This window comes from Castor canadensis, chromosome 6 (genome assembly GCF_047511655.1).
Source record: "Castor canadensis chromosome 6, mCasCan1.hap1v2, whole genome shotgun sequence".
NCBI lineage: Eukaryota > Metazoa > Chordata > Mammalia > Rodentia > Castoridae > Castor > Castor canadensis.
In genome coordinates, this window is record NC_133391.1 from 37,450,845 (window position 1) to 37,473,616 (window position 22,772).

Here is a 22,772-nt window from a genome sequence, read left to right on the forward strand (position 1 = left end):
ATAGGTTGGAGGTCAAGCAAAAACTTGCTAGGCAAATTCAATTCCTTGAGTTCAAAACCCAGTACTGCCAAGGAAACAAACAAATAAACAGCAACAATAACAAACTGAGAAAGACCCCCAAGAGCTTGCTGGGGAATATGTGGCAGATGGCAAGGATTTCTCTCTCTGCATAAGATTAATGTCATAAGATTTAGGGGCAAATCGTTGTAAAGTCCTTTGAAATGTCCATATCCTGCTCTCCTTGCTCTGTATCCCTATACTTCTGGAAAACCCAGTTGGATGCTCCAGTTTTGGATGGACATAGGTAACCTGGTCACATGGGGCCTAACCCAATTTTAGAGTCACAAGACCCCAAGACTGCCCCAAATTTAGGCTCATTGACAGTTTCCTGGTTCTCTCTCTCTCTCTCTCTCTCTCTCTCTCTCCCTCCCTCCCTCCCTCCACTGAGGATGGAACTCAGGACCTTGCACATGCTTGGCAAGCTTCCTACCACTGGGCTACACCCCAGGTCCTCTTTGTCTTTCCTTAGTCACCCACGTCCAAAAGCACATCTTGCTAAAGGCACCCAGTGAAGATTAGGAGTTTGGTGAGTCACATTGCAAAACTTGCCACCGGGACAGGCCCAGAAACCTTACTCTGAAATGCACATCTGGAGTTAATGGGAATCTCCAATTCCAAAGAAGGATTAAAAAAACCAAAAACCAATGTGTAATGGAACTTAGTGGCACCTGGCTGTTCTGAGGACCCTGTGCCAAGCTTGCAAAACTGGGTCCAGCTAGACCCTAAGATGGTATGAACAGATCAGGTGGATTTATTGCCAGAAACTCTGAAGTATGGGTGTGGAAAGGTGACTAGGTGACAAAGAGGAAGAGAGAAACTTTTTTTTTTTTGGCAGTACTGGGGTTTGAACTCAGGGCCTCATACTCTCTAGGCAGGTGCTCTAACCACTTGAGCCACCTTCACCGAGCCGTGGAAGACAGCAACTGATCAATGACAGGGGTGTCAGCCTGTATGTGTGTGGGGTGGCATCCAGCCCATCACTCAGGTGGGAGGACACATTGGCTTATGGGAGAGATCTCATTTCAAAGAAAAACCCTTTCATGGTGAATATACTGGGTGGGCTTGGCTAGACCCCCCTTTTCTGTAATGTGGCCTAACTGGCCATGCATTTTTAAAAAAGAACAAAATATTCATCAGCATTCCCCATCCAGCTTAAAAAGTGCAGAATGCAGACCACTCTCTGTAGTGGTTTCTCTCTGTGCTCCGAGGAAACTTGAGGTAGCCATACCTGCCACACTGAGAGGGGTCGAGGTGGACAGTGCTAAGTGGATGGGGTCTGGGAAGAGAGGATCATTTTCTTCCCTATTTCCCATTGTCCTTTTGGAAAAGCAGTATCTATTTCTGGAAGGGATAGGCAGCAAAATAGAAGTACAGGAACAGAAGGTCCTACAGCTGCCACCTGTCATCTGTATGGAGGCAAGGTAGTGCCATCTAGGGCACCTACACAGGGTGAGTGTGAGAATCACTGGGGAATTCCAAACACGCATTTGCCTCAGCTCCACCCCGGGGTGGAGGTGGGGGGATTCCTAAGGTACCCAGGCAATTCCAAGGCACACCTCTGCTCAGAATGCCTGCACAGGCAATGGGCATAGATTCTGGGCCCTAATTCTGGCACTGCCACCAGAAGCTCTAGACATCAAGCACTTTCCTCAGCTTCTCTGAACCTCAGAGTCCTCTTTTGTATAGAAAAAATATAATACTTGTCCTGCCTTCAACCTAGGATGAAGGTAAGGATTAAGGAAGTAACACATGTAAAATATTCTGAAAATTGTGAAGTGCAGTAGTCAGCCAGATTCTGTAGGTAAAAAAAACAGTAACGACGACAGTAATAATGATAATAGTAATAAACCTTAAGAAAGACATGCCATGGCCATGGGGCAACTCATGGGCACTCTGTGGACGTCTGCTGTGTATCCTCCTATGATCTGAGAAGGCCATCAGGCGGGAGCCGGGTGACTTAGGACACTGGAGCTCTGTTTGCTGGTTTCTGTGAGAGTCTGTGTGAGTGTTGGGTGGTAGAGACAGATGCATAAATTTTCCTACTTCACACCCACAAACTGCCTCCCAGAGCCCCACTCAGGTCAGATGGGGATGGCTGAAGTGAAGTGGGAGGGAAGGTAGAACAGGTCTGCCCCTCCTGGGGTTCCAGACTGACTTTGCTGAGTGGAGGGAACCGGAGGGAAGGGGTGTTCCTGGGTTGGGCAGGAAAGGAACCTTTGCTCTCTTTAATTCCTTCCTTTAGTAGATGCATCTGCTCTGATTTTTGTTTTGCTTTGAAAATCCTGTTGTAGGTGACCACAGGCAATAGTTGTCCAAAACACCTCCCAGGAAGTCAGCAACAGACCTAATACCCAGGATGCAGGTTTTCCCACCAGTCTTTTCTGGGCCCCAAAATGTCAGTCACGCTTGAAGTAAGCCTCAGAGGTGGAGATAAGGCCCTCTGTGTTCACACAGGCTTCAGCATTTAAAAACAAGTCAGGCCACCCAGACCTGCGGGCTCTGGCCTCACCCATCCCCATGGCAACCTGGCTCACCAGGGAATGCCAAGCCTGGGATGGGCGAGTCACTAGTTGGGAGGCTGGGCCAGGCAATGCCAGCAAGAACAAACAGGATCCCATGCCACAGCCTCCTCTAATCCTCTCCTGTGCCCTCCTCCCCCATCTCAAAGGAGCTGCTGGCTGTGGAGGGACAAAGGCACTTGGGCAGTGCGAGAGGTCTCCAGGCCCTTCTGCATCCAGGCTCACCTCACAGTTAAACAACATAATCCAACTCCAATCAGTGAAAGAAACACCATGGTTGGCCCTCCCGAAGAACTGCCAAGCAAACTATTAGCTCGTGGCAGTATTTAAAGCATCAATAAGGGCCTGGGACTAACTTCAGTTTATTACAGGTGAGTTGAAAGGCTCCAGAGATCACAGTTCTAGAGCCCACAAGTCTCCCTGTGACCTCAACCACCCCTGGGATTGGTGGGCAGGCCCAGTCCAGGGACCTTCTCTTCTCTGCAGATGATTTCTGCTTTCTGGACTTATACCAAGCAGCAGTTTTAAGGCAGCTCTCACAAGTTCTGAAATCTTATCTTCAAAGGCAACTTGAGAAATCTCTGCTGAGCCAGTGGGTCTCAAAATGTGCTCTCTAGAACTTGTCAGATATGCAAATTGGCTGCCCCATCTAGACTAGGCGGAAACTTGTGTGTGTGCGGTGTATGTACCATCGTCTGTGTTTGAACACGTCTCCCGGGTGATTCTGATGCATGCTTACGTCTGAAGACACTACTCAGCACCTCATTTAAACATGGCACAAGCAGGAGGGGCAGGAAAAAGCTCTCGCTGAGGGTTCTGAACCCAGAGAATAGCTTTTTTTTAGTGGTGGTACTGGGGCTTTAACTCAGGATCTCATGCTTGCTAGGCAGGGGCTCTACCACTCCAGCAGCCCCTGTGTGAGCTGTTTTGAGCTCAAGTTCCTTGTCTGTGCAAAGATCAATCACACAGCCTCAGTATGACAAAGGAGCAAGGTAGACCCTCAACTTTATGCTGACACAGGGATAGTGGGGGCTCCAATGCCCTCACCAACCCATCACCAGCATCTTAAAGCCACAGGAAAGTTCTGGGGCCCTCTTGGAACTGCTGCCTGGTGATAGTGAAGGAAGAGGACACAGGGAGGTAATGGAAAGGAAGGCAGAGGTAAGAAAGAGAGAAACTGGCTGGCCAACTCCATACTGAACTCAAGTTAGAACCTGCACTTGACAGACAAATTGCATTTACTGCCCAGCACTATCCTCCCATGAGAAGCCCTGTGACTCAGGGGCAGGCCAGTGGCTCCCAGGGCCTCTGCACTGCTGAAGTTTGGTGCTAGACACCCCTGGTTTCCTAGGCCAGGTTGCTATTATGCATGACAGTGGACTCTGACCTCACATCACCCCAAACTCTAAAAAAGATCTTTTTTTTTTCTTTTAAACAAGAAAACATGGAGAGGCTGGTGGTCAAGCTATGTTATCTAGCTTTAGCATTGACTCAGCTTCTGGCAGGGTTTTCTGTTCATGAGCAACTCCTCCAGAGGCTGGTAAAAGCAAATAAACAATAGCCACAAAGATGATTTGATAATAATAGTAACAGTTGCCATCTGTGAGGACCCAAGTGTGTCAGCCACTATAGGAAGTGGTTTATGTACAGAATCTCACTGCTCTCATCACCCATAGGCGTTAAGCAACTTCTTCAACACAGCCAGTAACAGGCAGGGCTCGATCAAAATCAGGTCCATGTAGACTGAAAGCTATGTACTTCCCCGTGTACTGTGCTTCCTCACTATCCAGGTGGGTGACTTTGACATCTTGAATTTGGCAAAGTGCTCCTCCCTCTCTCCCTCTCTCTTAAATCAGCAACAAGGATTCCTCTCCCTGCCCTGTCTTGATGACAGATGACTCAGATTCAGGGAGTCAGCTCAGCCTAGGTGAGGAAAGGGGGGAGGGAGGTGACCACTAATTCCTCCCTTGGGTCCATTCTCTCTGTCTCTCTCTACTCCCCCATCTCTCCCTTGAGGATGGAGAGGAAGGGGTCCTGGGGAAAAGTGCACTAAGGGCTAGCTCTACTTGCCCATTTTGACACCCATGGCGCAGAAGAAATGGTGACTTTGACCCCTCTTGGATCTGGTTGCTGATTGTCCTACGCCTCAAGAAAGTTCCAGACAAGAGAAATCACCCCCCTTTTGAGAGGCATAAGGAGTGAACTGAAGGGGAGGTGCTCAGGCCACCCTTCTTGGTTTGGAGCAAAGCAAGATTTTGAAAAAAAAATTACTATTGTAAGTTAAAGTCTAAATTATGTTCCATGTGGCGAGCCTTTGCCAATTTGGCATCCTTACGGGGTATTTCCAGCTATGTGCCAAATAGGTACCTCTTCTCACCACCTCTCAGACTGGGGAGATGCGAACTGTGCTCTGTAGACAGATGGAAAGATAACCCCTCCAATTCGTGATCTCAAAGAAGAGACTGGAGGTAAATTTTTAGCTCGAGCAACCCTATGTGATGTGGTTTTAGAGCTGAAATAGTGAGATATAAATGAATATAAATGGTTAGGACAAGCTCGATGTCTGAAAACATTTCAGGGAGGTGGCAGTAATGCTAGCCACTGCAACAGCAGGAGAAGCTAACTGTGAGCTCTTACTGTGAGCCAGGCCCATGATGACAGCTTTGCAGTAAACACCCCACACTCCTCATCCCAACCCAGCCACTGGTTGTATTACAGCCTTCATTATGCAGATAAGGAGAATGAGGCTTAGAGAGAGTCACCAATTTACTGCCTTCCCACAGACGTCTGCATTTCTAATAAGCCAACTCCCCTACTCCCTACCCCTAATAATTACCCTGGGTCATAAAGGACCCCTTGCTATTATCCGTTGTTTTATGGCATCAGGGATAGGGATCCATAACAGAAAAGCCCCAACCATCCATGAGAAGCCAGGCCCTTGGGCATGCATTCTTCTGCCTCTTGTGGCCACTCAGTATGCCAAGTTTTGAGAAGATTATGATATCCACATAATTCAACATTAAAAAAGCTCAAAGTTATAAAACAAATAAAAGTTAAAGTCAATGTTTATTTTCCCCAAATTGCTGGTGCTCTAAGTATATGCTTGACCTGCAGGCTGACCTTGGGAGCTCCCTTTCTGGGGCGCACTTAGGGGCTCTTGGGTGGAGGGGCCAAGCAGGCTCAACACAGCTACATCTGGTGGGTGCCACCATGGCTGTGGCCTGGTTCTTTGAGGGAAAATTATGCGTAAATGCTCTGAGTCTGGCCTCAGGCTGGAATAGCTCATTACTTCACCAGAACATTCCCTGCAAGAATAACAATAATGAAAGGAGAGGTTTCCCAGGGAGAGAAGGAATATCGGGAGTGCAGAGTTTTACTGTAAGTTCCTGCTGCCCCTTTTGATTGTTGGTTGGGGGTGGGGGGTGGTGCTGCCTTATACTCTGAGAGATGGCAAGGATCATCCCAGTTGGCCAGGGAGAAACAGGCTCAGAGAGGTAAAGTGATACCCATGGTCACAGAGCAAGTACAGGGTGACTCAACTGTGGGCTCTCTTCCTCTGTCACATGCAGAGGCCAGTTACCCAGATGCCTGTCTCATCCCCAGTAGAAGGGAGGTGGCTTCGTCCCCTCTCCAGGGTGTGGCAGAGGATTTAGGGACACATAAGCTTTTTCTCAGCGTTCCTTCATGGAAATGAGGTAGTTATCGGGCCTGGACAAGTTCAAGAGTTGAGAAATCTTCTCTTCCAAGGACAAAGTCAGCATCATTTAAAAAACCAGAGCCCTTCAAAAAGCATGGGACCTTACCTGAAACACAACTAAAGCAAAAAAGCGCTGGAGCTGTGGCTCACGTGGAGGAGTGCTTGCCTAGCAAGTAAAAGATCCTGAGTTCAAACCTCAGTGCTGCCCAAAACAACAAAAAACCAAAAGCAAAACAAAACAAAACAACAACAAAAAGAAAATCAAACAAAAAACAAACCCAAAAAACCCTAGAGCCTTTGGGGAATGCAGCTAGGTGATGGAGTCTTGCCTCGTATGTGCAAGGCCTAAGGTAACCTCCTTCTAAAGGAGGAATCTCATTCGAGTCTCCACTGCTTGCATGTCAGGTGTATCACACACACTGGCCAGCCCAGAAATAAATCCCTTTTCTGCTGAAAGCAGGCATTCTGATCTTAACTAAAATCATGTGATGTGGGGGATTGTTTTCGGGATGTTTTGCTTTAAATTCCAGAATGTCACACATTTATTTTCCACGGTGCATGCCTCACTAAGATGTCTGGTGAAGAGACAAACACCCTGTCGCTTACGCATTGTACCATGTGGACCAGCAGCTCTTGGAACAAGTGATCATGTGTTTGCAGGACCCCAGAGGTGGGAGATGTTCCTTCTTCTACAGCTTTTAAGCAATGCCATATGGTGCATGGTCTGGTAGTATCGGCAAAAAGCACTCTCAGCACCACTCAGCTGAATGTCCTCCTCTCCCAACATGGGGAATTCTAATTGCCAAGTCACCAAGAGGGAAAGAATCAAATTTACCTATCACCTACCTGGTCCCTGTGCCACTATCCCAACCTTCATTTTGGGTCTCTTAATTTTCAGATGGCAAGTGTTCAAACATCAGCTCTTTATGTTCCACCCTTACCCCAAGCACTTCACCTGAACTACTGAATTTTCATAATTGGCCCCTAATAGGAAATACCATCTCCCATTTTTCTAGATAAGAAAACTGGGGCACAGAAGTTAAGTTGCTTGTCTGAGATCACACTACAAATAAATAGCAGAGTTGAGCTGGAATCCAGAACTGTCTAACTACAAAGCCCAAATTCTCAATTATTTTGTTAAATTGTATCTTCCCTACCACCCCCTCACCCTGGCCCAGTGCAAGGAATCAAACCCAGGTCCTCTGACCTATACCACCATCTTTGAACTGTTGGGTTTGATTTTTTTTTTTTTTTTAAATTTCCAAGCCCGAATTTTTCCCTTTCTGTCTCTCCTAACCACATCTGATTCTACTTCAAAAGTGGCATCTTTTGCCAGGCGCCAGTGGCTCATGGCTGTAATCCTAGCTACTCAGGCGGCAGAGATCAGGAGGATTGCAGTTCGAAGCCAGCCTGGGCAAATAGTTTGCAAGACACTATGTTGGAAAAAAAAAAAATCACAAAAAAGGGCTGGTGAAGTGGTTCAAGGTGTTGGCCCTTAGTGCAAGCCCCAGTACCGCAATGTGCACATGGTTGTTGGAATTGGCTTCCCTTAGGGGAGCTGCAAATGGACAGACAGACTTAAGCAGGAGCTGGGGCTTCCTCTCTCTGGCCTGAGTGCTCCTACCAGCCAGCAGTACTCTGGGAAGTGGATCTTTTAGAGCAATGTGGCAGGTTTCCTCTTACCCTGGCTTCATTACTGCTGTAGCCACCCATTGGCCACTGTCCACAGAACAGGGCTGTGGTCCACCCAGCAGCCAATAAATGGTCCTGAAGTGGGACCCAGAACTTCTGCTCCTCCCTCACAGTGCAAATGGCAAACAGCACAAGATGGCACCACCAGGCCTGCGTTAAAGCCTGGGCACTAGCTCTTGAGCCACACCACAGGGTCCTGGAGGCACCTGTGAAACTAATGCCAGCATCCCATTATAAAGAAGGACTAAGGGTGTCTCCCTAGCACTGGAAAAGAGTCTAATTTCTATTTGTAATGAATTTTCTTTCTTAGGGACTCAGGACCTTGATCTCATTGGAGGAAAACAGAGGATGGAAAGATTTTTCCCAGGCTGGTAAAGGAGGTTTTGAAACACTTGAATGCAATAGTAATAGATTCAAACCCACAGCCCCATATCACAAAGAGGAGGCACCCACACCATAGAGCAGGAGGAAGCAGGACGGGCCTGTCTCTGAGGTGTACATTGGTCTGTAGGAGTGGGCTATGTGGGAAGGGGTGCATGGTTTCCCCTCCTCCAAACACCCATCACTACTAAGGCATGGGTCTGGGGCATGCGTGCAAGATGGGACATTGCTATTGTGCACCTAGAAGGGAAGAGGTGGTGTGCATTCAAACACCTGCCGTCTATGGCCACAAAAGCCATGGTGAGTTCACAAACAAGTGGCCTTACTGATCTTTTCATTTAGTTTTAACAAATTCATGTTATCACTTGTCATGCTGTAGATGTAATCAATGTAGGTTGGGAAAAAAACAAAAACTAGAATGTTATGGAAATCTATTTGGAATTCAATAAAACTGTCCAGTTTACAGCATTTTTAACCCCAAGGCTAGGTAGGACATTTCCTATGATCCACACAAGGACTGTATTGTTTCTATATTTGGAGGTGCACAGGCAGCTCAGACTGGGGGTGGGAGCAAGGGCTGCATTTGACATTGAGAAGTCTGGAGGAGGGGGCTTGGTAGGAGTCATGGCTACCCAGGTCACTGGAACCCTGCGTGTGCATCTATCTGGTAAAGGTCAGCTACTTTCCCACAGCAGCAGCAACTTTCAGCTCTCTACACAGGACTTGGCATGAAGTCTGAGCAAGAACTTAAAGATTTCAAGGTTTTAAAGTTCTTGAATCCCCTGTGAGACATTCTGCCCCTCCAAGTCTTCAGAAGCAAGATGAGAGAAGGCTGTTTAGGACTTCCAGGCTCCATCTGGTGGGAAAGAGGGAGTTAGGGAGAGAGAGAAAGGAATGGGGAGGAGGAGAGGGAGGGAGGGAAAGAGGGAGGGAGGGAGGGAGAGAGAGAGGGAGGGGCAGAGAGAGAGAGAGGGAGGGAGAGAGAGAGAGAGGGAGAGAGGAGAGAGAGAGAGAGAGAGGGAGGGAGAGAGAGAGAGAGAGAGGGAGAGAGGAGAGAGGGAGAGAGAGGGAGGGAGGGAGGGAGAGAGAGAGAGAGAGAGAGAGAGAGAGAGAGAGAGAGAGAGAGAGCGACCTGCCCAAATCACCCAAGGTATGGGAAAATCTAACCCAAGAAACAAAACTTGGCTGGAAGCTCACGCTGGATTCTTCATGTACACTGAAATGCAGAACACTCATTAAACTAAGTGAGAGTCAAAGCCACTCCTTGGGCAATGATTAAGCTGAGAGTCAGATGATGGGTGGGGAGGCTGGCCCTCCACTGTAAATTCTGGGCTGTACATGATCATCATGGGAACTGAGGGTTTCTTTCTTCTTTCTTCTTCCTCCTCCTCCTCCTCCTCCTTATTCTTTCTCTCTCTCTCTCCCTCCTCGTCCCTCTCCCTCACCATCTCCATTGCTGTGGGTTGAATCTAGGGCCTCATACATGCTAGGCAAGTATTCTACCATTGAGTTACATCCCCAGCCTGAACTTAGGGTTTCTAAGCCTTTTGCACTGCCCCTCCTTAGTTCCCCCATGTAGCCCCTGAGTGAAGGTGAGGAAACTAGCATCTCATAGCAGAAACATGAGATTCAGGACAGAGCAGGGGTTGCCTGAAAACCAAGGGAGAAAAACCAGTACAAGGCATTCATGACTTAAAGTTCATGGGCCTCCAGGAAAAAAAAGCAAAACAATGGGCATGACATTATTTTTTTGTGCGTGTGTGTGGAGTCAGAGCCCAATGGTTTCATGGTATTCCCAAAAAAGGTTAATATCTCAGAGATAGCATATGTACAACACTTAAAAACTACTCGCAGATAAGTTTTTTTGGGGGAGAGGGGAAGGAAATTACCAGATGGACGTGATTATTATAAAATTATCTCATTTGAGGGAACAGGGTGTTGCTTTCCACAGCTGCACACTATCACTCGATGGAAAATGAAAATGCCCCTGGACCGCCGTCACTTTTTCCACAGAATGAAGCAGGAGGGTGACCTGCACTCAGAACTCCAAAACATCAACTTACAGGAGGTATAAAGATTTGTCCTTTTTGTCTCCAGAGTTTCTTCAGTTACAATGGGTTTTTCCTGGTAGTCCAGAGCCTGTGTCTAAACTTTTCACACCCTGAAAGAAAGACTTCCTTGCTCTCTATAAGAGGTAAGGCCTGTTTCTGCAAAGCTTTGATTGAAAACCAAAAAAACTTTGACCATCCAGTTAAAGGTCCACTGACCCAACAAGGTGAGGGAAGAATCCAGAACACAAATGCAGCTTCAGGACCACAGAAGCTGTGGAAACCCTTGACCTCAGGTCCCTACCTCCAGCCAAAGACTTCAAGCAAAACCCATTAAGTTTTGTGTTCTACAGAAAAAAAAAAAGATGCACTTGTAAATCCAAGGTATTATTAAGTTCAAACTGTTTTAGCAATTCCAGAAGCCACACCCCAACAGGAAAACAAACAGAACCACCCCAGGCCATAGAACTCTGTGCAAGAGGGAAGGTTCCCATCCAGCACTCCTCCCAAAGGAAGGTGTGAGAATGCAGTTTTGTGAGTCCAGAAGCCACAGAAAGTTCATTTAGGGGAGTAAGTGCCGGCGAGGAGCTCCCCGATAGGGCTGCTTATCAAATTTCTTCCAAATTTGGGTTGTAACCAGCAGCTGCTTCCTTTGAGCACAGAGAGCAAGGAAGGTCTGGGATAGTGCTGTCAGCGGCTTTGAAAACAGAGAAAGAGTGCATGTGTGAAAGAGTTTAAGTGTGAGTGCATGTGCAGGAATCCTTCTTACCACTGCTCAGATATCACGAGTCTGGGTCTGTACTGTTGGCAACCATGGCTGGGATTGGGGAGAAACCAAAGATCTGGGCAGGAGACAAGTCCTGTTTTCCTTAGCAGAACAGACACCTAGCCTCAGCTCACCTCTCCCCAACCAGCCAGCTCCAGTACAAACAAGGCAGCGTCACCCCCAGCTCAGGAGCCCTGGGCTCCAGACATGGGAAACCGTTTTATGAAGCAGTCAGGCCCCTTGCTCAGCCAAGCAACATCCAAATCAAACAGCTTCAGGCAAGGCAGTGAGCTGGTGGAAGGAGGGGCTTCCTGCCACTGCAACACCACTGGGCCATACCACGCCCAGACCGTGAATTCTGATGCCTTCAATTTCTTGGCTACAGAGTGTTATTTTCAGAAGGGCTCTCCTTGGGTCAAACGTGTAGCAACACATGAAATGGAGTTAGTGCTTTGCTGTGGAGAATGAGGTTGGCACTGATGCAGAAGAGGTGGAAAAGAAGAGAAGCTGCGTAGATTTGGGGTGTGCTCTGGGCTAACCTGTTGTTTAAATGTTCATACTTTTCAGGGAATTGCTTCTACCTTCTCCAGAATCCCAAATCACATTCCACTAGTGAGTAAACCTTGCTGCCCACATCTACTGCTATGCTTCTATGCTAACAGCATTACATCCATTCTTTTGACCCTCACTGCCACCCTGTGGGGATGAGGACATTAAATCCACAGCTGGTGCTTTGACCTTTACACCATAGGAGGACCACCAAAGGCTAAGGCAAACAGAATGACAACAGAATCCCCAAAAGAAAGACCCTACCATGGTGAGTAGAGGGAACTGTAACAGAGAAGAGATGCAAGAACTAGGATCTTGCTCGAAGGTAAAGGTCAAGTTCATTTCCATTTTCTGACTTCTATTTGGGTTGTGTGGGAAAGTCTTAACTGCTGTAGATGGCAGGGTGGGTTGGTTTCATAGGCTGAGTTTGACCTTCTCAGACCATTTGTTCCAACCCATTGGTTTTACAGATAAGGAAACTGACTCTGAAGCAGAACCGTGACCTGCCCAAGGTTCCCAAGCCAGCTGGGGACAGGACTGCACTCACACTCAGACCTTTGAATTCCTGGTCCAGGCCTCTATCCATGTTTTCGAGTAGCCTCCCTCAGATCTGGGTGACACCATTTCTTGGGGAAGAAGATGTGTTTCCCTTCCCTTCCTGCCCAGCTATTTCTATCCTTGAGGGACAATAAGGAGTAGGAGAAAGTGAGCAAAGGGACATAGGGTGGTAGGAGCAGGAACTTGCTTTCTCAGTATAAACAACCTGTCATGTCCTTGGTCCAAACTCTTCCCTCACTTGATCATGAAGGACAGAAAGCCCTCACTATGCAAGTTTAGGATCAGGGGAAATAGAATGGGGACAGATGAGTCAGAGGCAGGAGGATCACAAATTTGAGGCCAGCCTGGGCTACATAGCAAGACCCTGGGAGAAAAAACAAAAACAAAAACAAAAAACTGGGGGCGGGTGTGTGTGTGTGTGGGAAGACATATTGCTAGCATGGCCCAAACCTAGTTTCTCGCTTTATAGCCTGAAATACTTTTGTCATCTATCACTCAGACATCAGTAAGATGTTTCACTCTCAATCTTTTCTTGGGAGATGAGAGGAAGAGGCAGGGAGGTCTGAAGGAAATGCAGGGACACCAAAATAGGCCTGGGGAGACTGGCTCTGGGGAGGTTGGAAAAACAGACTGATTGTGGTTTGGCTGTCGGCATCAGACACCCAACTTGGGGATGGCAGGCAGGCTGCTCAGGCTCAGTAGTTGAGTAACCCACAGGGATAAGGGTGGGGCAGGGGAAGTGACATGGCCCCTCCCCCCCCACTGTCCCCACTACCATGGAGGCTGGCTTCTCTCTGGATCCCTGCTACCTGCCCCTTCTTAGCATCTTCTGCACATGAGGAGCTGATGGACCCTAGTCTTCCAATTCCTGCTTTTTTTAAGGCCCATATTGGGTTTCAAATGCCAAGTTTATAAATCACTGATATCAAGACAGAAAAAAGTGGTCATATTATACTCTCACCAGTTCCCCTAGACCGTAGTTTGTCTTATGAGATTTCGGGGAGCTTCATCCCACTCGTCTTCATTCCCATTAAGCAGTAAAACCCTGCTGCTGGTAAGGCATCTTCTACCTAACCATGGATAAGTCATTTACCCTCTCTGGGGACCAGATTTCTGGTGATTAGTCAGTAAGATGGGGATAATGCTTCCTGAGTTGGCTGTGTCATGGGACTTGGGGATAAAAGGAACTTTACAGACTGTAAAACACTGTATGAGTAGATTATAACATCCCTTTATTTCATTGTGTCCTAGAGGATGACTTTGTTTCTACAGAGTCCCAGGACAGGTGAACAATAATTCAAGAAACTGCTCAGCTCCTTACCTATGAGACAGACAGAGAAGAAAGGCAAGGGACACAGGGCTTGTAGAACTGGTTCAGCCTGTGATCCTGGACAAATCTCCCTCTCTGATTTTCTCCTTCCTCACTGTGAACAAGAGGGCTGGAGTACACCATGTATAGTTATCCCCAACTCTAAAACCAAACACTTCCGGAGGGAAAAGCTTGGGTTTCAGGTGGCATAGCTAACTGGCAGCACCTAGCCCAGGCAGAGAGCTCTGAAATGGACTGGGGTGGCAGGCTGGAGAGAGTAGGGACAGATTGTAGGCCAGCAGGCAACAGACTGAGACGACTTGGGGTAGCCTCCTGCATAAGCCGTGGGGGCAGATGGAGATATTCAGGCACACTGTGGCAGTCTATGGTCCCCCCCGCCAGCCTTGATGCTGTCTAGGCAGACAGCTGGGCCCCACCAATAGACTGCCAAGGAAGAGACTGCTATCGGAGGGAGAGGAAAACTCCCTAAAGGACAAGGGTGGGGTGGGGTGGGGCCAGCCTAGGTTGACAAGCCTTTAAACATTCTTCTGTGGTGTGGTGCCCAGTGCTGGTAAGTAGAGGAAGCCCAGCCTGGCAGCTGGTGGGAACAGTAGGAGGGAGTGCCCACTCCTGTGTTTTCCTCACTACAGTGTGTACTGGGTGTAGCTCAGTCCCCATAGACTGCAAAACGCTTCCCTACCACTCCTTCAGGCTGAACAACACCATTAACCCCTACATTTGCCCAGATGATGACAGGCACCCCGGTAACTAGCCCCAAGAATAACTGGATTTTTTCATACAGGCCTCTGGTGGCACACACGTGGTTCTACTGCCATCTTTCTTGAGGGTGGCACAGGGGTTGCCTGGCAAAATCCTTTCCTGCTTGCAGCGGGGCAAATACTGTTCATCTGCATGCAGATGTGGCCCTCAGAACCAGGACACAAAGGTCCTTTGGACTCCTTGCTTCTGCCCCTGGGTGGCCCCTCAATCCCCTAAGGAGGTTCCTTGAGAGTGGACCAGCTCCTTTGTGCCTGTTGCCTTTCTCAGGCTTCTCATTTGCAGAAAGGCTGAGTGGATGGGCAGCGGGCGTCCCTGGGTCCTCTCCAGGTGAAGGGATATTCTCCGTGGCCCCGCCCAGCCGTTGGGTGGGCTGTCCGGGAGCGGTCAGAGTCGAGGCCGAAGCCCTCCAGGTCCGGCAGCAGGAGGCACCTGATCTCTCCCGGAAATGCAGAAAGGCAGGACTCATCTCACTAGAGGGGCCGATAGGCATCAACCCCTCCCTCACCCTTTCTCCAACTCTCCCAGAGTTCTCTCCAGTGAAGATAGTTATTGCTCTTGAAAAAAGAATCAAGACAAGCTAGTCTTTCAGGTAGCTTAGAGGGAGCTAGGATGTTCTCACGGCCGGCTCAAAATCAAAGTCTGGGAAAACCCAGGCCTGCGAGGTTCCTCCTCCAGATGGAAGGAGGACCCTGTCCCCTTCCTCTCCAGTGTGAAAGTGAGAACTTTTCTATGAGCCCTGCCTGCGACACCGGGTCCTTTAGAACGCCTGCATCCACCCCTGCCACTTGTGGGACCCCAACCAGGTCTCGAACTGGGACCCCAATCAGGTCTCGAACTGCCCTGCCCTCCACACTCCTCCCAGGCCAGGGCTTCGAGTTCCCCGATGAGGGGTGCGATTCTTCTTGCCACCTTCCCTTTTTGCAATCGGAGGAGGCTCGGGATGGAAGCAGACACAAACCCTACCTCAAATTCTAGGCAAACGAGGGGACCGAAACCCGTCTGCACAGGGCCCACCAGGTCCCCCAGCTTCGAATGAGTCCCCCACGAACGTGCGCGTCCCGCCCGCGTCGGGCGAGCCAGCTGGCAGTCTCAGCGCCCTTTCTCTTCTCGCTCAGTCTGCCGGCGCGGGCGGTGCCAGCTACCGGCACTCCCAGCCGCCGGGGCACCCCAGATCGCGGACAGTGTCTGGGGCCGGGAACAGGTGGCTCCGTAGAGGCGCGCGCGGCAGTCACACTCACTTACCCAAAAGATGAAGTTAAATCCGAAGAGCAGGTATTTGATGCACTTGGTACCTCCTTTGACAGGCATGGTGCAGGCTGTCTTGGCCTGGGCCGGATTGGTGTGGCACTGGGGGCGCTTGCGGCTGGGACAGAGGGGATCGCACCAGACAGAGGTGCTGGCCGATACAGACTGGCCTCCGGCTGCACTTTAAAAAAGTGCCACTCCTTACGGCGCGCGGCCCGCTGCGGTGCGCATGTGCTATAGAATTCCGACCCCGCCCCCCGGCCCCACCTGCTCCGCCCACGCCCCGCGCCAGCCCTGGCCCAGGTTCCCCGGCTCTTGCCCCGGCTGCGGCGCAGATCCGCCTTTCACCCTGTCCCCATCCATCGGAGTTACCCCGATCTCCTTCCCGCCTTCTTCCTCCTTCTTCCCTCTATCCTTCCAGTCGTGCTGGGGTCTTTCCAGGCCGCCATCCCCTTGCCACTTTTACCCAAGAGTTATACGGAGGCCTCGCCCTTCGGGTTCGCCCTGATTGATTTTGCGCACCCCGCCCAAGCTCTTTACATTACTTCCCGGGTCGTTTAGGTTGAAAGAACCTTACCCAAGCCCCACGGCCACAATGCTGGCTCTTGCTTTAACCCCGATTTGAAGGGAAGCTGCCTGACTTGATTTCTTTCAGGCGTCTCCATACAAACCTTTACTCATTGAACATATTCTTATTTGGTGTATCATATGGAGTACGAGGATTAGCCGTTAGGTGGGAAGACCGCCGAGGCTTATGAAAGTAATGATCAAATACCCATCTGTAACATGGCCGAGGGCTGGACAGCTGTCCAGAAGGTCTTGTTTGGACTTGTGGTTTAAATGCCTAAGAAAGGAGGAGGGAATTCGCATCCCGTCTTCTTCTTTCTACTCTACGACCCGCGCCTTTTTGCGTCTTGCTCCTTGACTGCTCCTTGCTGCCGCTGGAATGGTTACCAAGTGCCCAGCGCTTCTCCTTTGCTCAAAAAATTTCCGTAGCTCCCGACATTCAGTGACCCAAGTTGAAATTCCTCATCTTGCACTCAAGGTCCGGTGCAGAACTTTCTGCCCTGCCTTGTCGACTTTCTGCCCCACCTGGCGCCCCACCACTACTGGGCTTCACCTGGTGTAGCGCTGCAGGTGGTGTGTGCCCCTGGCTGGCTGCCCTGCCCCTTCACCTGTAGAAGGGGCTCTTTAAAGACTTCTTTCCTCATTCTTATTACTGGGTGAGGAGGTTTTCTTTTTTTCAAAATGAAGTTTCCTTTAGTGTTCTTTATTATTACAATAGCAAAACATGCTCATTACAGAAAATATCGAGAGCAAAAAGAACGTCAGTCAAAAATTCGCTCAGCAGAAACGCAGCCACTGTTGTCAGCACTGTTGCTCTTATTTTGCTGTTATAACCATTAGACTTGTTTCATTGACTGATTGATTCATTCAAAAGTATTTTTCCACAATCTACTTTAGAAGGGTATTTTATTAGATGCAGGAGTTGAAAATAATGGATTAGATCCTGTTTCTGCCCTGCAGGAGCTCAGAACCTGGTGGAGGAGGGAGAGAAGCAGCCAGCCAAAAGGGAGGAAGGCTGCTGGTGGCTGTGGTAAGGGAGCTCAGAGGAGGGCCCCTGACTTCGGTTGGGAAGAACCAATTATCCCAAAGTGAAAGTTACCATTAGGGGAGAATCCTGGGCAAAGGCTAGAGTTGTGGGCTCCCAGTTCAGCAGAGGGCATGTGTGGGGGAGGTGAGGAAGAGCCCAGTGGTTCTGGGCTTTGCAATCTGAGAGTGAGAGACTCTGGAAGGGTTCAGGCTGTCAAATGGTTCAGCTGAATGTATCAGGTGGATCCCCACCTGGATTTTAGGTCTTACTTGGGTGAGTAGGGCAGGAGGGGCAGGAAGTAAGCTCCTCATTGTTTGGTCAGCTTTAGGGAGTTGGAGGGAAAATTGAGATGTATTTAGGGAGATGCAATTTGATTATATGAGGGGAGCAGTAGTAGGTGAAAGGTGAGCAGAGAGAGGGGTAGAAGTCAGTTAGGAGACAACTGAGTAGTTCAGGTGAGAGACAGAGAAGGAAGGTGGGGCTATGGATGGAAAAATCTGGTGAGGAGACCAGGTGAGAGTAGGAGAGGTCAGAGGTAAAGTAGCAGAAGCCAGATGGATTCATTAATTCACTTGTTTGTTCTTCTAGTGTTTCCTGAGACCTTGTCACATGTTATTTACAGTGCAGGATGCTGAGGGTACTGAAATGAGACCACTTGTAACTATGGATAAATAGCATGGAAGAATCAAAGTGGAGGGCAAAGAGACCCACTAACTGACAAGCCTGTGGAATCTTTGCTGAAGGGGAGATGTGGCCTAGGTGTAAGTGGAAATTCAGGGCACATCCTTAAGTCAGCCTGAGGTCTCCCAGATCAGGGGACCCCAACCATGGTACCTGACTTTGGAAGCTGGCACATCAGTAGATAGTGCAGGAGGGAATTCCAGTCAAAGGGAACTGTATGTAGAAAGGCACAGAAACAATGAAACCACCCAGTTTCATTGTTTCTGGAGAAACAACCAGTAATGCATGAGTAGGGGATGAAGGAGGATAAGGAAGGAGAGGCAGAATCTAATTTGAGTCCAAGGCCAAGAGGAATGTCTAAGGCTTTATTTTACTTCCTCAGCCTCACTCAGGGCCCATGGGGGATGGTTCCATCAGTGTGTGAAGCACAGTGGGGAGCTGGGGTGGGGTAGAAAAACAGTATCCCATTGTGCAACTCTGGCCAGAGTCCACCTGTCTTGGGAGAACAGGTCTAAAGCAAAAAAGATTTTCTTTTCTTTTTGTTCTCTTCCTTCTGCTGCCTTAAGCGCTGATGGGAGGGGTCGAGTAAACATTTCAGTTTACAATAGAAACTACTTCTTCAGGTAACTGTTGAGTACTGAAGGAGGCAATCCATACATGGAGGCCTTGGTATAAGAATTGTTGCTTGTGGTTACCATTTCTATTATTATTTATACTCAAGGAACAGTGAAGTGTAGACTATAGTTTAGGGTCACATTACATACAATCAGGAGCTCTTTTAATTTTTTTTTTTTGAGACAAGGTCTTACTTTGTAGCCTAGGCTGGCCTCAAACTTTCAACCCTCCTGCCTCAGGTTACTGAGGTAAGACTTGTTCCACCATGTCTGGCAGGGGGTCCTCATGTGATTAAAACATTGGAGTGAGGAGTGAGGAAATCTGTGTTCTAGTCTTGGTTCCAACCCAATGGTTTATTTTGGACAACTCCTGTCTCTGGGCCTCTGTTGCCTCACCCTGTAAAATGAATATTTTGGATGAGATGTTAAAGTCCCCTCCACTCTGGCATTTTATGGTGCAATGAGGCTCTGGGCCAAAGTGTGTTTGTTACAGGCAGTTAGGACTGTAGGCAACCAGGAAAGGGAGAAATGGAAAAAAATATGGTTTGATTTAACTGGAAGAGGAAAATCTGGGTAAGCCCCTGAGTCAGAGATCACATGGAGGCAGCCAGGCCTTCCAGGCTTTCTAGAGCAGAAATGGGAAAACTTTTCTTTCCTTCCCCAGGGTATCCTGTTTCCTAAAAACCAGTGGCTCAGCTCCGGGGCCACATTGGCTCCTGTGCCCCCCCTGGTGGTAAGATTTGAACATTTGGAGGCCAGTTCTGCTATGATCCAGCACCCTGCAGGGACTGCTCAATCCCCCAACTGTGAGCAATGGCTTTATACTGCAATAGGCAGGAACTCCCTCTCCTCACCCCCATGAGCCACCAGGATCCTTCCAGCCACCATACCAGTGGCCATCTTGGTTCATCTTCTTTACTTCTACAAGCTCCTTTGGTGTTCCTCTTACTGAACTCCAATGCCACCACCTCTTGAAGCTTTCTGAGAACACTCCAGTCTTTTCCTCATGGATTGCCTGTTTTGAATTTCTCATGTGTGACTCATTGTTTGTCACCATCTTGTATGGGTACACATTTTGGTGATGAGTTCCTCCAAAATACACTTGCTTTGATTAATTTCTGTTTTCCAGAGCTCTTAGGCCCTCCTTGGTCTACAGTGGGCCCTCTTTAAATATCTATGGAACAGAATGACTGCCAGGGACTATGTCCTCCTCAGGCTTTTGTCCTCGGGCCTCTGTTTTTCTCTCAGCTCTTGCAGTGAGCGCTCAACCACTCCCAGTGTTTTCTTTGTTTAACTTACTTCTCCGTAAATTCAAGTCATGATATGCATTCTACAGCTCTCTAGATAGGACTCATTCTGTCCCCCAAACCCATGAACCTGCCAGTTTACCTGGCAGAAGGGATTTTGCAGATGTGATTAAATTCAAGGATCTTGAGATGAGATTATCCTGGACTATCCTGTTGGGTCAAGGCAATCAAAAGTGTTCCTATGAACACTGAACCAGAGAATGAGATGTGAGGACAAAAGCTGAGGCTAGGGTGGTGTGTCTGTGGATAGCCCCTGGAGGCTGGAACAGGAGAAGAAATGAATTCTCCCCTTAGAGTGGCCAGGAGGAACAAATGCACCTCTGCCCACTCGTTTTAGACCTGTGACCTGTAGAACTGTAAGATAATTGTACATGTGTTATTTTAAGCCACAACACTTGTGGTAATTTGTTACAGAAGTCATAGAAACTGAATGCAGTTATTGAAAGAGACATGAGGATTAGAGGTCAAAATCTCTGAGGACTTCCTCTCTCCTTAACCCTTCGTTCCTCCCTTCATCTTCCTTCTTCTTCCCTGAGCCTCTTAACTGCTGAGCGGATGTGATCCCTGTTTGCTAGGATCTCTCTTGTTGTTTCGGGGAGAGCTGCAGGTGCCGTCCATTTCAAAGATGAGCAACCAAGTCTAAAGCAGGATATAACGATTTACTGGTGAGTAAACATCAGACCTCAGGCGTTCTGATTTCAGCCCAGAGTTGGTTCCTTAACTTTCATTCCTCTTGCCACCACCCATAACATGGGTCACATCCTTTAAAAACACCCTCAACTCAAGCAAATGGCCTATCCACCCCCTGTCTCTCTGCCATCCACCTGTTCAGTTCTGCATACATCAGTGGACTCATTGTCTTGCAATGTCATTGGCGGTGGGCCACCTGGAGCTGTTCTACTGTCACCCATAACTTCATTTTTATTTTTTTGTGTTATGGGGGCTTGAATTCAGGGCCTCACACTTGCTAAGTAGGCACTGTAGCACTTGAGCCACTCTACCAGCCATTTTTTGTGCTGGGTATTTTTGAGATAGGGTCTTGAGAAGTATTTGCCTGGGGCTAGATTTGAACTGTGATCCTCTTGATCTCAGCCTTCTAAGTAGACAGGATAATAGACTTGAACTACTGGCGCCAGCCCCAGTACCATTTCTAAACGACTTTTCCATAGCAACTGCCAACTTCTCATGGAGTGGAGAGTTCTTTTTAGAAGGTGCATTGTTATTTATCTACCTCTTTAGCTAGAATATAAACTCCACGAGTGAGGGAAGATTCAACTATTTTGTTCTCTGATGTATCCTATGCATTTTGAATGGTGCTGTGCACATAGCAGGTGCACAATAAATAGAGAATGTAAAAATCTAATGTCCAAATTCTAAGATTAGCATAAAGGCCTTTCTTTTTCTTCATTCATTTATTCATATGTACATACATTGTTTGGGTCATTTCTGCCCCCTGCCCAAACCCCCTCTCCCCCCCCCCCCCGTCTCCTCCCCCTCACCACGCTTCCAGGCAGAACCTGTTCTGCACTTTCTGCAATTTTGTTGAAGAGAAGACATAGCAATAATAAGAAAGACAAGGCGCTTTTGCTAGTTGAGATAAGGATAGCTATACAGAGAGATTCCTAGCATTGCTTCCATGCACAAGTGTATTGCAACCCGAATTGATTCATCTCTACCTGACCTCTTCACTACTTCCCATTCACCTTCCCATATTGACTTCTGTAGCTTTAAGGTTGCTGTATCAGCTCCTCTGCAGTGGGGACATCAAACACTTTCAAGTTTTGGGATTCCTACCTATCCCCATTCCTCCCGTATGTGCTCTCCCCTTAGCATGTGACCCAAGTCCAACCACATTGCTGCATTTGCCCTAGATCTAAAGTCCACATATGAGGGAGAACATACGATTTTTAGTCTTCTGAGCCTGGCTAACCTCGCTCAGAATGAGGTTCTCCAGTTCCATCCATTTACTTGCGAATGATAAGATTTCATTCTTCTTCATGGCTGAGTAAAATTCCATTGTGTATAAATACCACATTTTCTTGATCCATTCGTCAGTAGTGGGGCATCTTGGTAGTTTCCGTAACTTGGCTATTGTGAATAGTGCTCCAATAAACATGGCTGTGCAGGTGCCTCTGGAGTAACCTGAGTCACATTCCTTTGGGTATATCACCAGGAGTGGGATTGCTGGATCATATGGCAGATCTATGTTTAGTTTTTTTAGAAGCCTCCATATTGTTTTCCAGGGTTGTTGCACCAGCTTACATTCCCACCAGCAGTGGATTAGGGTTCCTTTTTCCCCACATCCTCACTAACACATGTTATTGGTAGTGTTTTTGATGATGGCTATTCTAATGGGGTGAGGTGGAATCTTAGTGTGGTTTTGATTTGCATTTCCTTTATGACTAGAGATGATGGGCATTTTTTCATGTGCTTTTTTGCCATTTGAATTTCTTCTTTTGAGAAAGTTCTGTTTAGTTCAGTTGCCCATTTCTTTATTGGTTCATTAATTTTGGGAGAATTTAGTTTTTTGAGTTCCCTATATATTCTGGTTATCAGTCCTTTGTCTGATGTATAGCCAGCAAATATTTTCTCCCACTCTGTGGGTGGTCTCTTCAGTTTAGAGACCATTTCTTTTGTTGTGCAGAAGCTTTTTTTTTTTTGTTCTTTTATTATTCATATGTGCATACAAGGCTTGGGTCATTTCTCCCCTCTGCCCCCACCCCCTCCCTTACCACCCACTCCGCCCCCTCCCTCTCCCCCCACCCCCTCAATACCCAGCAGAAACTATTTTGCCCTTATTTCTAATTTTGTTGTAGAGAGAGTATAAGCAATAATAGGAAGGAACAAGGGTTTTTGCTGGTTGAGATAAGGATAGCTATACAGGGCATTGACTCACATTGATTTCCTGTGCGTGGGTGTTACCTTCTAGGTTAATTCTTTTTGATCTAACCTTTTCTCTAGTTCCTAGTCCC

At 48.0% G+C, this 22,772-nt stretch overlaps 1 protein-coding gene and 1 long non-coding RNA gene across 2 annotated transcripts in view; one reads left to right on the top strand and one right to left on the bottom strand.

Annotated features, from left to right (window-relative positions):
• Cd9 (CD9 molecule) overlaps window positions 1-15,814 on the bottom strand; it is a 33,871-nt gene extending 18,057 nt beyond the window's left edge. The window contains exon 1 of the mRNA XM_020158237.2: window positions 15,602-15,814. Within this exon, the coding sequence (XP_020013826.1) occupies window positions 15,602-15,667 (66 nt within the window). The 5' untranslated portion in view covers window positions 15,668-15,814. The remainder of the gene's footprint in view (window positions 1-15,601) is intronic.
• Window positions 11,563-14,036, top strand: LOC141424073 (uncharacterized). The gene is made up of 3 exons (XR_012448900.1): window positions 11,563-11,775; window positions 11,915-12,037; window positions 12,183-14,036. It is a non-coding gene; the product is annotated as an uncharacterized lncRNA (long non-coding RNA).
• Window positions 15,815-22,772: the final 6,958 nt, after the last annotated feature.